Source organism: Dysidea avara, chromosome 12, assembly GCF_963678975.1.
Source record: "Dysidea avara chromosome 12, odDysAvar1.4, whole genome shotgun sequence".
NCBI classification, from domain to species: domain Eukaryota; kingdom Metazoa; phylum Porifera; class Demospongiae; order Dictyoceratida; family Dysideidae; genus Dysidea; species Dysidea avara.
Window position 1 is genome coordinate 2,972,228 of NC_089283.1, and position 16,128 is coordinate 2,988,355.

Here is a 16,128-nt window from a genome sequence, read left to right on the forward strand (position 1 = left end):
GTACATGATACACCTCATATGCTATAGTAACACTGCTGCATGAATTATCACCTCAAGTCGTGTTGTCCTGTGCGCAAGAAGTGTTTCTTATTATCTACATATGCATGCTCATGGTTTTATGTCAAAAACTCTATAGAACTCTTCGTCTGTCTGTGCCAGAAATAAAAGTGACCATCACTTTGCAAAAGGATAACAGACACTACATTACACATGCACATAATGAGGTCAGGAAAATTTGGCCCCAATGATGACCAAAGCACACAATACTGGCATCAAAACTTCAGTGATTTTTTAGGTACGTATTACGTTCGCTAAAGTATACTGAGCTAGCTGTACACATACTAATGTGCTTACTTTAATAGCAACAGTAATATTATAAAACCAAACATGTTGTATATATGACTTCATAGTTTTATAGTCATTGTTTATTGGACTGGTCTGCCTGTGAATGTGCCTGTGTTAGTGGAGATGTCTTTATCTCATCACTGGGGCTGACAACTACCTGTACTTCTTTTAGTGGAGGAGGTCCTGTACATGGTCCAAACTTGCGTTGCATTTTTGGTGTCAATTTGGCTTCCTTCAACTCCTTCCTAATAGAAGCCATACTTTCTGGTTTCCTAAGGCTCTCCTCAACCAGTTCAGTGATACTCAATTTGGTGTTCATTTTTGTTGCTCCATCATCACTGTCAACATTATCCATGCTTCCCCATTGAGCTAAGTTATCAGCTGATTTGCTCAGACGAGAATCGACTGGTGTTATTAAATGTGTTGTAAGTGTACTGGGTAGTTCTGTGGGTCTTCTTCTTGGGTGGTGAGAAGATTTCTTATGTTTCCTTATAGGACGTGGACTTTCAGGACCAGATAACTCAACTTGAGGAAATGGTATACCCAGTGCCATTTTTGATGTTAGTTTGTCAGTCAAAACAGTTATCTCTTCTTTGAGATTGTTAATTTTTTTTACATGCTGTTCCTTCATTAGGGCAACTTCATTTTCCCATTGTTTCTTCTCCTTCTTGAGGAGCTCACTGAAACTCTCCTGGCTGAACTGTAACTTCTCCTGAACAACTTTCAGCTGACCCTCAACAGCTTTCAATCTCACTGACATATCTGTAGTATTCTGTTGAAAAGTACACAAGTCATAAGATAGAAAAATGCTCCCAACACACTTCTACATACAAAACTTTTGCTGGTTAGGCAATACAGACATGTATACTGTGCTCAGCTTAGGAGTGTGTCTAGCACAGCAGGTTGCTAAATTCTTTGCAATAAGATCCAAATTGATACAGTATGTGGCATAGTCATAGCAGACATGTTAGATAGGGGGAAGTGATCATGGAAGTAAGGCATTGCTAATGCACATTCAACATGTAAAGCATGCTCTATCTCTAGGAAGGGTTTAAGGGAGATAAGTTTTTCAAGATAGGATTGTATTGACTGTTCTATTAGAGTATGTTGATATTTTTCAATTAAGATCATAAAGTCAATAGGGGCACCAGCTCCCCTGCCCAGATTCCTATGCCTGTGTGTGGTCATATTTTTGTCATGTACATGTTGCACCTCTCCCAAAGCTGTAGTTGTGTTTGTTTTAAATAAAGTACCTCAATTTTCACAGGAATTAAATGTTGTTGCAACAGGACATAATAATCTGAAAATTCATTTTTAGTTTTCAGTATCTATCGACAAGTAGTTTTGTAGCATCAATGAGTGTCATTAGGGTCAGTTTCTCTTTTTAAGACATAATAAAGTATTAGAGTTGCTAAATTTAGTTTAGCTATCATCAGTACATGAACAAGGTATGTAGTCAAACTCAGTTGGGCAGGATGTTTGGCACACAATCAAGTGCAGAGAAAATGGCACACTGGTCTTTTACCACCAGAATTTCATAAAACATTAAGGAGTAACTGACTGTTCTATTAGAGTATTTGATTGATTTTGAATGCTAGTAGATACAAAAAATTAAATTGACATAGCTTAGCTCTTCCTCTTTCTACTTTTATTGCTTTTGTTTAAGGTTTAATTGAGATGCACAATTACACCTGTATCTTCTTCAAGGTACCTAGTTAGAGCATGGTAAAAAAACTTTGGAGCATCTTAAACTATCCCCCCCCCCCCCCCCCCCCCCAACACACACACTCTAAATATCTATACCCAATTTGGGCACACTGCAAAGATGACTTCAGGGACTTGTGAAACAATTGTTTACATACCATGTGAGTATTTTGAATCATCTAAACTGTAGGGATACAGTGGTCTATGTGCAGTAGTGAAGCAAGGCAAGACCTACGTATCGTCCTACACAGTTATCTAGGTAGTTTCACACTAACCATTCCCATTGCAGCCTCCAGCACTGCACAACACTCTTGATGTCCTTCATCCCTGGCTAGATCAAGTGCAGTCTTGCCATTCTAACATAAAAATCTTCACAATACATCATTAGTATACATCAAGGAATACTTTGCTCTTTTGGTCTAAAGCTGATCCTTCAGCTATCAGTATCTCTACAACATGTACATGTCCCTTCCAAGCAGCTATGTGTAATGCCGACAAGTCATGCTATAGAAAAATGAACAAGTTGTTGACATGTTGACTGAAGTGTATTGCTTACTCGGCTAAGTGCATTGACGTCACAACCTGCCGCAAACAACATTTGAGCCAACTGTCCATGACCTGAACTGCACGCGCACATAGCACATGTCCAGCCATCCTACAACACATACAGGGTCATAGCATTATATGTAACAAGTGACACTCACTTTGCTCCTGGCCATGATGTGAGCACCAAAACTGAGTAACAGCAAAACAATATCACTGTGGCATTCCAGGCATGCATCATGTAGAGGAGTTAGTCCCTTCTGTAAACAACATAATATAACAATAATTGTAAAGCTCAGTGTAGAAACTTGTATAATTATTCCATTATAGTCCAGGAAATTGCATTTGTAGGTCTTGCAAGAAATTGCCAAGTAAAACATAACAAACTACTTTAATAACAACCACACTACACCAAACTTAGCTTATCTATTTTTGGTGACTACAACATAACAAAGATAAATGAGGAAAGCCACTTAAACAGTGGCAGTTGGGTACAGAAAGTAGTTACTATAATCACTGTAATAACAGTAGCCCAAAATCATTAATTTGTTCAGCATAATATCTTCTTGAAATAGTGATTCCCACATTTCCCAGTTACCTATTAATAAGTAGTAAAAGTTATGATACATAGTTTGATGGCTGAGACCTTCAATAGATTCAAACAATCTTGAAGTTGCTTTTTCAAACAATTATTTTTTGATATGTTATGAATGCAATCACACTGAAGTATTTATCACTGATGTGTTAAATATTTGAGGTAATTGTGGGGAGGAACTCAATAATGGTCACACATTAGTGTAACATATTTCCTGGGTGGCTGTAGTGTGTACATGTTGATGTTGTTCAGTCATGTCAACTCAATGATACTAGTACTTTATGTGGTGCTCCCTCTTCTCTCCCACCTAAATAATCAATCTCCTACACGTATACAGTAATAACTATGACTATCATTATGGTTCATTAAACATCTTGTGTGTGTGTGTGTGTGTGTGTGTGTGTGTGTGTGTGTGTGTGTGTGTGTGTGTGTGTGTGTGTGTGTGTGTGTGTGTGTGTGTGTGTGTGTGTGCGTGCGGGTGTGTGTGTGTGTGTGTGTGTGCATGCATTTGTGTGTACTGAAATGCCAACTGTCCATACTGAAATCCAACTGTCAGTGTAACCTCACAAAATGAATGGGATCCAAATGGGATTTTGGCTCCCTACTACCTACATCTTCACCTGGGAGATGCTTTGCCCCCAGGTGGATAACTCAGGTGGTCTAGTATTCCACTGGCATGGATATAGCCACACCAGAGCAGGTACATGACAGTCAAAGCAGCCTTTTTTTCTTTTCTGTATGTCCGTGGAGTATGTGTCACCAAAATTCTAACCCTAGCTAACTCCTGACCTGCCACAAGTCTTTTAGAAGGATATATCTCAACACAAATGTATAACTACCCATCCTCATGTGACATGGTCATCACTGACCTAATGTCATATTATCACCACACAGTCAACAAGTTCCCATGCTCTATGAATCACTTGGACTAGCTTATGACAAATGCAATGTTGGAAACATATAAATGTACCGGCTTCTTCACATTGACAAGGGGTGGAGAGCTACATGCACACATGATTTTCTGGAACCACAAACAACACACCAGTCCCTTGCTTCTAATTCAGAAGTGCTTAAAAAAGCTCACAGAAACTTCATCCAATTAAGCAGCAGTTGATGTTATATATACCATTGTCACCCGAGTGACAGAAATCCAGTGACACTGAAGTGCAATATGCATGCATGTAAGTTTAACAGTGTGTGCCATACAATATATTGTCCAGTGGTAGCATATTGAGTATAATCTCTGCAATAGTCCACATGCTTACTAAAAGTGGTCCCACCCAGCAAGCCAGTCAAATCTAACAATGCCACGTTGCCGGGTATACAATTGCACTCACGCTGTTGGTAGAGTTGATGTCAATCAGTGATGTTTGCAGGATGGCTAAGGTCGTATCAAAGTGACCATAGATCGCTGCCAAGTGGAGACAGTTTCTTCCATGCTACAAAATCGACAGAACATTTGTGATTTGATCACTGGACAAGTGGGACAGTGATTGATAATAAATTTGTGTATGTATAGATTTTAGTAGCTAACTATATAGCTACACAGGATTTCCTTTACTAACAGGCTATGGGTATTCATGAGTTACTTCCTATGGTCAGTGACTATGTTATCAATGGGGGTCTTATCACGTGAAACAAGCACCATGGCAGCTTGCATTTGTTAGGGGGTGGGGCAAGAAACGCCCACTTGCATAGTAAATCGTTCACAAAACAATTAAACATGCTATCTATTGCTTTAGGCTCAGTACATTATAAACAACAGCCAAGTGAAATGCCATTTTTGGTGTTTACCTTGTCGCAAACGGCGGCGCATTCTAACTCGTTTTTGCGCAACAACCTCAGCACTTCGCCAGTTAATCCTTTCTTTGCCACGTGGATCAGTTTAGTAGTGTACTCTTCTGGGGACTCCGCCATCGCATTATTCCACTAGTTGTGCCGATTACCACGCCTACACCTCCCAACCGGGGGCGCTAAGTTAAACAACTTCACGTGAAATAATATTTATACGCGCTAAAATTTAATTTTATCTTGTACAAGTTTAACCACAGGTTAAGGCCACTCCAAATAAATTATCTGTTTCCCATACTGCCAGCTCTAAATATTTCATTATTCCGTATTCTTCCATTATTTTCTGGTTATTCTTGCATACTGATAGGCTCAGTAAAAGCTATCTTTAACCAGTGTCAGCTCACGTGTCAGCAGTGCTATCAAGTCAGCACAAACTTCACGTTTGTGTTATTTTTGCAACTACAAAGGAAGGAACAAACTTATAAGCATGCTTTTATGCAGCCTTTTTGGTTGTGCCAGGCAAATAATGGCTTGAAAAGCTAGCCAATTTTATAAATAATGGAAATGGACCGCCCGCCCGCATACAAATATGCCTGAGTCCAGGACGGGAAACAGAAAATTTATTTGGAGTGGCCTAAACAGTGTTAACTAGAAGGTTGTTTACATTCATATAGCTAGCACTGTTGATCTGGAAATATGAACAACAGTGCAGTCACGTGTACCAACATAGTGTGGGCGGGAATTTTAAATAATATCGAGGCGCCCGCCAACTGGTTACTTAGCGACGTTCAACAGACAAACCGTAGTGAGCTGGGAAGCTGCTTTTCCCACCCTCCCTCCCTTTAATTCACCTAAATTCGTCTCCATTGATCATGCCTAACCTGGTATGGTTAATGTGACATGGGTTCAGGGTGTCAGAATATGGACGGCTGTGGGTTGTTTACCACATGAGTTTGTAATGAAGATTTGTAGTGGCTGAATTGTCTCCCGGATCACGTGAGATCCTCACGTGTCCCCTAAACCAGGAATATGGTTACACAGGTTCTAATAGTTCTTGCGCGTCGACAAATTTAAAGCGGAAGTCACGTGTGGTAATTACAGTTTGAAGTTAAAAAATGAATCGATTTGATTGGTCGAAATCCTATGCACGTGATTTCGCTTGTTTTTGTTGTCGCGCAAGAACTACACAGGTTCTAATAGTTCTTGCGCGTCGACAAATTTAAAACGGAAGTCACGTGTGGTAATTATAGTTTGAAGTTCAAAAATAAATCGATTTGATTGGTCGAAATTCTATGCACGTGATTTCGTTTGTTTTTGTTGTCGCTCAAGAACTATTAGAAGCTGTGTAGCTACACAATACCGTGTTTTTCAGGTTTCTGGCGAAAATCAAAGCATTAACGTGATCAAACACGTGATCCGTGCTTCGAACTGGCAAGGCTTACATATCTTGCAGCATACTAGCAATACTTGAACGTGTACAATGATTGGCAAAAGGTGCGAGTATTCACTTTAAATACCTTGCACGTTCGAGATATTTGAATTACAGATCACGTGTTTGATCACGTTTATGATTATGATTATGCTTTGATTTTCGCAAGAAACCTGAAAAACACGGTAACAATACAAGACAATTCAGCCATTCCACCCTGACACACCCATTCCTCCACACGAGCCTCATATGTATTCATATAATAGTATTGGTTGGTCATAGCTCGGGTCATAGAAACCGCAACTAGTTAAGTAAGGTTTAATACCGATCGAGTTACCGATTGAACTTGATACCCATGAAGTCGAGCTGTTTAGTGTTTCTGTGTATGTGTGCCCTTCTCGTGAAGTTATCAGGTGAGTTATTATAGACGTATGTGTTAATTATTGGTGTAGTGTGGTTATTCGTGAACATGTGGTGAAATTGACGAATTGATGGTTTGTGCATCGCGGGAAACGTAATCCATCCTCTTGTTAGTGTAGTTTTACAAAATTATAGTTTCTTAGAAGTATAATTTTCGTGATAAGGTGGCTTGCTCAGTAGGTTAAGATGAGACTTAAAATTACTTTCCAAGCCCTATAACCACATTGATTAATTTATTTTAAGCTTATTACAACCAGATATGGTTACTGTTATACTGTGTGGTTGTGAGCTCCCCAACATTCTTAATATAGCTACCAAACTGTATTTGAAGAGATGTTGACAAGAAGTTGTTATACAATCTTAGATCATAGTTCTGTCTGACAGCCTTATAGTTCAACTTTGCAACTTTTATTATACTTTTGTCTTTACGTTAGTGATGAATGTCTGTGTCTAGGCTCTCACAAGTGCAAGCATGCACCAACCATCTGAGAAATAGTCCGCATGCTTCGAGATATGGGGGTGGGATAAAGTTTAACGAATTCCTTATGAATGGGGAATCGAATGATATTTAGGTTTAAGCATTTGGGTGAAGGGGAAAGGGGTAAACGAACCGGTTTTTAACAAAGCAATTCTGTTTTAAAATGTGTAATTCTTTATCGAAGCCATAACGTCCGCATACTATAGTGCATGGACCTGGGATAAAGTTCAACAGATTCCCCAGATCATACTCGACAAGATGGCATCTAGATTTTAACTCTGGGTCCAACCGTTTGCGAGATATGAACGCAAACAAAAAGGATGTAAAATAGTGGTCGCTTCGTGAAGAAAGGAGAGTCCAGGAGTGCAAGGATTGTTCTGTTCTGATTGATTGTTCTGTTCTGGTCCTGTCTAGCAAATTGTCTACAAATCAGTTATGTCACCAAGTTAGTGAACTTATTGACATCATGGAGTACTTCCTTTTGAGTATCTGACATTTCCTTAAATCCATGGTTTTATTTATATACAAAGTCAGTGGGTATTCTAGTTTTTCCAGGAAAAATTTTGCACATGGCTCTCTTATCATGCATACATTGCATTTAACAGTGCTGAACTCTGTCAAAGATACGTAGTAGCTAACTTGGTATCTTGTTAAGAGAGTTACTGGCTATTGCTACTGGTATTCTAAAAATATGAGACTCCACCTGTAGGTGGGCATTAAGTAACTTCTTCTAGCTGACCTTTCTACAGGGTAATTTGTTTGTAGCTGAACTCTCTACAGGTGATTTGTTTGCAGCTGAACTCTCTACATGATGGTTTATCTGTAGCTGAACTCTGTACAGGGTAATTTCTTCTAGCTGATTCCTCTACAGGGCGATTTGTTTGTAGCTGAACTCTCTACATGGTGGTTTCTTTGTAGCTGAACTCTCTACAAGGTGAATTCTTCTAGCTGAACTATGTAGTTGAACTCCCTACAAGGTAGCTTCTTCTAGATGATCTCTCTACAGGGTGAATTGTTTGTAGCTTATCTCTATACAGGTTACTAGTTTCTAGCTGATCTGTTAAATTCTTTTCAGGGTGACTGCTCTATTAGGGTGACCGCTCTATTAGAGTATCTCAATCTCGCACTTGCTACATCAAGTTTGATTTCGTGTTATAACTCCGTGGCTTCAAGTCTGATTCTTCTACACCATTGAAGATCCTTTCTAAGATGATTACTCCATCTGTACAGCGAATTTCAAAGCATTACCCCAAGCGGTTTTTCTGGTGGATGTGGAAAGTAGTCTTTTTTTTTATTAGTTAATCTTGATTGCGTAATTGTTACACACTGTTGGTTTTTTCGTTCTATCTTCCTGGTTTCTAGCTCGATTTCTTTCAAACCACAAAAGGTTTGAGGTTCAATAGTTAACCTATTCACCCACCGATTTTCAGCTTCTTCCCGTACGTGGTTTACCCTGTAGGCGTGACAATATATTGGTGTTATTTTTCGTGAATAATCGCTAATAACTCTTTGCCTGTTTATCTTATTCCAGCCAACATTGGTACAAAGATGCGCCTTTATACCCCCCTTCTGTGTGCCAAATTTCAAGGCATTTGGATACTGCGTTCACGTTTATAGCGGTTTTTGTAAGTGTGCGAAAAGAGGAAGAAAAATAAGAAGAAAAACGAAGAAACTAAGCCAATTTTTGAAGTCGCATATCTTGGGAACGCTTGAAGCGATTTTGCTCAAATTTGGAATGTGGAGTACTGAAGTTGGAAGGAGTGTCCACAGCACAAATCGTCTTGTTTTATCAAGACAGCACAGAGCTACAGAGGTGCAAAAATTGTGTTTTCATTCTTCCTGTCAATATACTCACAGGTGTTGCGCGCCGGCTGCTTGGGCCGCACGACACACTACCGTGTGTCTTGATGTTTTAATGGTTAAAAGTTGTGTTATGTGATAGTAACTGAAAATAATACACACACAACACACGCGTGCAAAACACTAACACCACATACATGCATATACATGCACTACACACACGTGCACACCACACTTCTGCTTGTCTGGACACTATCATCTCTCTTGAGATCATCCTTTCCGCTCTTTGGAAGGTACACAATCACCTAATCAAGGGATGCTCTAATAACCCATTTACAAGCCATAGGCTAGGAGAGAGACCTCACCTAACCTATTTTGCAAGCTATTGAAGTTTAGGCCAGGAGAGTGGATAGGCTATAGGACAATTGTAGGGACCTGAGTCAGAGACTTGGTCTGTTTTGTGCAAAGCATGCTGTATGTGTGAAAGATAAGCCCTCTTGTTGGCTTGCAAGGCCACCAGTTTCCTCGTCTCCACCACATGGTAGAGTCAGGGCACTGCCATTATTCACATCACCTACAAGTGATGTGTTACCATGTCCACTATGAGGAGGTTGGCATGTGGATGCACACGCACGCATGCACTACACACACACACACACCATGCAAGGTTTTACTAGCAGTGGTGGACACTGCACTACTTCATCCACACATAAGGAACCTATAGGCATCACATCATATCCTGAGACCCTGGCCAGAGTGCTAGTTGATGTGATTGTGTGTCTGCCAACATGCCTCCAGACCACAGGTTACTTTCTAGCTAGCAACCTCGGCACAGGTTTCTATTCTATTGTAGATGATAACCTCATTTAGCTTCTAGAGATCAAATTAATGCAAAAAAAATTCCTTCTACTTTTTTTGTTTTGTTTTTTTGTAACATTATTATAAACCAACACACACTACATTAGAAGTAAGAATGTTGCCAGACATATTGCATTCATCTGAACGCATTCTCCATACTGTACACTTTGTTTTCAGCTATGTTCAACCCGTTACACAACATTACAAGCGAAGAACACTACGAGAAGGACCTCTGCCAGTCACAATGGACAATTCATAGGAAAGTCATCACCGATACCAAGAGTATATAATAGAAACCAAGAGTGTTGAATGGTGTATTAGCCCGTGATTGATTAACAATTGCATAAATAACATGGATATTTAATAATAGTTTGTTTATGCGAAATGGTAATTAGAAATGTGTACGTAGCAACAAGTCTTTCTTTGCCTGTTATTCAACCAAGTATTCAACAGTTATTGTACAAGGAAAGTGTAGTAAGGACCCAAGATAATTGCAGCTCGCTAAAACAATGGTTGCACAAACAAGCATGTTATCACGCCTTCAGGGATCTGCTTGGCAGTGCCAGAACTTTAACATTAGCTATTTCCCTGTAACGCTATCATGTTTTCACTTGGTATGGTGGCTGAATTGGGCTAAATATAGCAACCCTTAATGGCAATGTAAACGAACAATTACTGAAATATCTGTGTTACTTCACACAATCATTAATCACGAGGTAATACACTCGTTCGATACTCTTGGTTACTATTATATACTCCTTGGTGATACTTTGCACTGTCATCAAAGATAAATGGGACACATGTGAGGTATGCCAAAAGGTACCTGTTGGGCTGAAGCAGTGAAAAATCAAGTTAGCAGCCGTAGCTGTTAATGAGTTACGCTTGTATGAAGGCACTGTCAGTCAGTCAGGAGAAAATTCTACTGAATAATCGTATTTTTGAAGATTCTATAGCAAGTTTTTTTGGGTTGTAGTGAAGGTACTTTCGGGCTTGGTTGCATGGCAAGGTACTGTATTCCATGTGTCTCAGAACAAAAGACATGCAGTACATGCCAAGTGTCCTTTAGGTCATTTAGGACACTAAGACATCAAACTGATTCTCTAATACATAAAAAGGATAAAGGAAATCAAGAAATTCTGTGGCAATCCTAGACATTTATGGAGGTGCCATGATTGTATTATTGGGAGGTTGGTTTCTGGTCAATATTTTTGTGAGGAAGTACAAACTCCTACTACCACACTGTATGATTATTGCATGGTATGTGCGTGTTGTGTGTGTGTGCTTGCACACGGATGCATGCTTTGTTAGGGAAGGGAATTTCTGTGCATATACAGTACCATGAACAGACTCCTTATGTCCATAATTTTAGGACATCTTTGTTGTGTAATTGACTTGGCTTATAACTGTATTAACAAGTATAACTGCATGTAATAATGTTTACATATAATAATGACACAACTGCTTCTTTACTTCACACAGATTGTGTCACCTGTGGAAGGACAGCAGCCGGATCTAATATTGACACATGTGAAATTGATGCAACAATAGCGGGCCATTACTGTAGTATATATTGTAATATTCGTTTACACAATAGTAGCACACATGTAGCTAGTTGTAGGCAAGAATGTCATATGTCAATAGCGATTCCATGTTACAACATTACAGAAGGAAACCACTATCAGTTATGCTGCACTACATCACTTTGTAATAATATAACCATCTCTTCAGTACTAACTAACGTCTTATCAACTACTACCCCAACCCAAGCTACTACCCCAATCCCAGCTACTACTCCAACCCCAACTTCAAGTAAGTTAGTGATAACTGCAGTATGGTGCTGGTAATTTTTATTTACAGCTGTAGGTACTACCTCAAGTGATAATAATAGTTCAAGTCAACATATAATCATTGCAGTGTGTGTGGTAGTGGTGATACTAGTTGCTGGCGTTGTTGGTGGACTGATCATGTTAAAATGGTTAGAGAGAAGGAGACATAGGTCAACTCAGCTAATACAAAATGGAGGTCCTACTCACCATAATGACAGAATCTCTGTCAGTCCTAATTTTGATGGCACCATGACGTCCGGTAGTGGATCAGGTGTACCACGAATGGTACAAGTTACCATAGCAAGACAGATTGTTCTTCGTGAGCTCATTGGTACTGGCAGATACGGACAGGTGTATGTTGGAGACTATCGAGATGATTTGGTTGCTGTGAAGATATTTTCAACCGTTGATGAAGAATCTTTTAACCGCGAGAAAGAGATATACAATATTGTGTCAATCCGTCATGATAATGTATTGGGTTATATTGCTTCTGACATGATATCCAATAATGGAGTCACAGAACTCTGGTTAATCACACAGTATCACCCACTTGGGTCCCTCTATGACTTTCTGAGTGTTGAAGATCCTTCAAATATTTTGTCCACTGCCAGAATGATCTCCCTTGCATTATCAATATGCAACGGGTTACTACATTTACACACTGAGTTCCTTGGAGTGCAGGGCAAGCCGGCAATCGCACATCGTGACTTGAAGAGTAAAAACATCTTAGTGAAAACAAACTATACTTGCTGTTTGGCTGATTTTGGGTTAGCTGCCCAGATGGACTCGAAAACAAGAGCAATTGATATGCCACCAACTTACAGACACGGCACAGTACGGTATCTAGCACCTGAGATATTGAATGGTACTATTGACTTGACTGTGTTTGAATCATTCGTCAATGTTGACATCTACTGTCTTGGTTTGGTCCTGTGGGAAGTATGCCTGCGTACTGGTGAGTGTAATGTATTGATTGATGAGACCATATTGTAATATATATGTATTGTGGTTTAGGTGAAGAACAGGTGGACGAGTATCAAGTACCGTTTTGTAACATGGTCCCACATGATCCAAGCTTTGAGGAAATGAAGAAGGTTGTTGGTGTAGATGGGCAAAGACCACCAATTCCGTCACGTTGGGGAAACTGTGACGTAAGTAAAACAATGGGGCACAAATAAGAATACTGCTAAGTAGATATAGTAGTGGTGAATTGGAATTCCATTTTAACAGTGTCATGCGTTACGACTGATGGCTTCTTGGTCATCATATATTAGATAGTACTGTATAGTAGGGACCACAAAGGAGTAGGCGTGGCCCATGAAATAATATCACCCGAAAAAAACCTCAATTTTCCCAGACGACAATGAAGCAGTATTGGCTAGGTAAAACTAAGCCCAAAAAAGCTTTCAGATTGACCCGAAACGCTTTCAACGAGTTGCTATGGAATTTAAATTTTTTTTCATTCAACGGAATTTTCTACTGACTGACTGAGTAACTGACTGACTGAGTAACTGACTGACTGATACCTTCAGACAAGTATAACTTGATAACGGCTAAGACTACGGGCTTGATTTTTTCACTGTTCGACGTTGCTTCAGCCCGACATGTGCCTTTTGGCATACCGCAGTATGTACAATACATTCTTTCTTCATGGACTTACCAGTGTCCTCTTTTGTGTCCCATTCATCTTTGCTGACAGCAAAAGTGTCAATTTGGCTATAGCACGTGATGGCTTCCCTTCGTAACAGAAATCGTCCGTATTTGTCATAGCAGCTATTTTGAAAGTAGAGGTGCTTTTCAAACGGTTCTTGATGTGTACTGCTGTGTAATGGGTTGAACATAGCTGAAAACGAAGCTTAATGGATACTTCACTTTTCAGACGATAATTAATATAATTGGGGTGCGTGGTATGATTTCTTTCATGGATTGCAGAGGTGCTTTACGAACAGTTCTTGATTCAAAATGCTGTGCAATGAGTCAGGGCCAGAACCCACGGTCCAACCAATCACTTTTCAGCTACTTGATTTTAGTGAAAAGATCAAGATTCTCTAATAGAGCAGTCATCAAAATATACTCTAGTCATCGTGATACTCTAATAAAGCATTCAGCACTAGCCATGACATCTGTGTTAACTGCCTCCAGTGAGTCATCTGCATGGCACGCTGTATTGAGCTAATTGATCATGCATATCATGCATTATTATGCAGCTACAAACGACGCGAAATTTTTGTATACATCATGAAAACAAAATAGATACTAGCTTATAATAGTCAGATATGAAACCCAATTAATTGGTAATCGAACACAAAATTACCGTTGATGTTAACAAAAAGAAGAGACTTTGCATTGCTATTTCAGAGTATCTATTTTCAAAAGTTTCCCTGAGGGAGCATGCCCTCTGACCCCTCTAGCTTAGCATGCTGTGTGTACTTATAGCACATGCAGTTAAGTAACACACCAAAGCAGATAATCTCTGATTTACAGATCATATTATATCAATAAAAGCTGAGTAGTGTGCATGACTGTGACCTTCATTGCAGTCCATGGATGGCTGGACCAATCAAAATCTCTGGGCTCCAGCCCTGCAAACGGTTGAGCATAGCTGGCAACGAAGCGTAATGGATAGTTCACTTTTCAGACAATAAGGGGCTGGGCATTTCAGATGCGGTATGCGTGGGTTCACCAGTCATAATAAAATTATTTACAAAAAAAGTTAACAAACAAGTACACAAAAAAATTTGGAATTTTCAACTAGAGTAGGGGCCATAGTACATCAATAAAAGTACTGAAACAAGTTGAAGTAGTCCATGATATTAAGCCACAGTAAAACAATAAGAAGTGTTATATCCCTACTGTGCATTTCTGTTATGGTATCTTGAGCACAGTATAGGGATATAACACTTCTTATTGTTTTACTATGATTTAATATCACGGACTACTCCAACTTGTTTCAGTACTCTTTATTGATGTGTTATGGTCCCTACTCTAGTTGAAAATTCCAAATTTTTTCGTGTACTTGTATTTATAAAGGTTTTGTGGTAACATGGTGCACACATTGTATTGAAGAATCCTGATATTTGTAAAGGACAGTGGTATTCCATACTCCTGTTCTATAGGTGTTGAAGTCTATGGAGTCACTGATAAAAGAGTGTTGGTATCAGGACTCTAATGCACGTCTCACAGCTGCGAGAATTAAGAGAAGACTAAGGAAGCTTTCCCAGGACTTGAAGATAGACCCTCAAATCAATGCTCAAATTGTATGATTTTTTTTTCAACTTTCCACTCTGTTTTGTACATAAATCTATTCTATATTTACTAACAAGTTTTTTACCTTTTTAGTGTATATGTGCACTCAAAATGAAGTTTTACTATATCGTTTCCAAGTAGTTTAACTATATTGTGGCGCCCGCCAACATACATGCTTCCGTATATCTCTGGATATTTAACTCAAATTAGTAGTAGGCTGGCATGTGTGATTGTACGCATGATGTGTTATGACGTATTTTCATAAAATGCTTAACAACCGTTGCTTGTCAGACGTTTGTGAGGTACGCGAGTGAAGGCTACAGCCATTCTCAATGGTTCAGTGTAGAATGGAACAGGTTTGCTAGGTTAGTCACTTGTATAAACTAGCATAGCCGTCCTCAAAATTGTTAATGTTCACGACTATTAAAGTGTATATGTAATGCTGTTTTTTTGTATTTTTTTGTTACCCTTGCCATGCCCACTTGTGGGGCTTATATATTGCCCTATTTGTGGTAGCATGTGTCCGAGGATATAATTATACTGTTACTGTGTTTTTCATCAATAAAACTGATGGTTTTCTCTCTGATATTACGCTAGTCCAACTTAGAGCTAGTATTTAATGTTTGTTTCTAACCTTTTTTTTTCCTGGGCTAGATGGACTGCCCTTGCCACCACTAGGTGTTAAAGTGCTGGACAGCTGGAAATACCAGCAATCAAACAAGGCCACCAGACTCCAAGCGACCCTTAGAGTAGGCCAGATCCTAGCTTTTGACAGAGATTCTCTTATTTGGTAAAGTGTGATGACCAAGTAAGTGCATTTGTCCCAATAACCATTGAAAAGTAAACCTCACAAGTGACAGACTAGCAACGGTTGTTAGAAATTTTTATAATTCGCGCCACAATACATTTCGCATCTTAAGTTGAATGAAATCAATTTAGTTAGGCAAATTAGATAACTTATTTTCTAGTACAGTGGAACCTCAGTTATCCGAACCCCTTGGGACCAGAAGTGGTCCATAAGTCTGAAAAGTCCGTATCTCTGAAACTGTGTATAAATAACCTTAAAATAGCATGAAGATAATTTTTTTTGAAA

At 39.3% G+C, this 16,128-nt stretch overlaps 2 protein-coding genes across 3 annotated transcripts; one reads left to right on the forward strand and one right to left on the reverse strand.

Annotated features, from left to right (window-relative positions):
- Positions 1-327: 327 nt before the first annotated feature.
- Positions 328-5,191, reverse strand: LOC136241502 (ankyrin repeat domain-containing protein 50-like). Its single transcript, XM_066032722.1, has 7 exons — positions 4,982-5,191; positions 4,525-4,626; positions 2,754-2,852; positions 2,606-2,704; positions 2,455-2,553; positions 2,325-2,405; positions 328-1,117 (listed from the first exon to the last, which is right to left on the reverse strand). The coding sequence occupies exons 1-7, from the start codon at positions 5,102-5,104 to the stop codon at positions 419-421; spliced, it is 1,302 nt and encodes a 433-aa protein (XP_065888794.1). The 5' UTR covers positions 5,105-5,191; the 3' UTR covers positions 328-418.
- Positions 5,192-6,661: 1,470 nt separating this feature from the next.
- Positions 6,662-15,167, forward strand: LOC136241504 (activin receptor type-1-like). 2 transcript variants are annotated; one of them, XM_066032723.1, is made up of 5 exons: positions 6,662-6,820; positions 11,443-11,772; positions 11,821-12,744; positions 12,804-12,940; positions 14,906-15,167. In XM_066032723.1, the coding sequence occupies exons 1-5, from the start codon at positions 6,763-6,765 to the stop codon at positions 15,050-15,052; spliced, it is 1,596 nt and encodes a 531-aa protein (XP_065888795.1). In that variant the 5' UTR covers positions 6,662-6,762; the 3' UTR covers positions 15,053-15,167. The 2 variants fall into 2 exon arrangements, with proteins under 2 accessions (XP_065888795.1, XP_065888796.1); XM_066032724.1 differs by having other exon boundaries at positions 11,827-12,744.
- Positions 15,168-16,128: the final 961 nt, after the last annotated feature.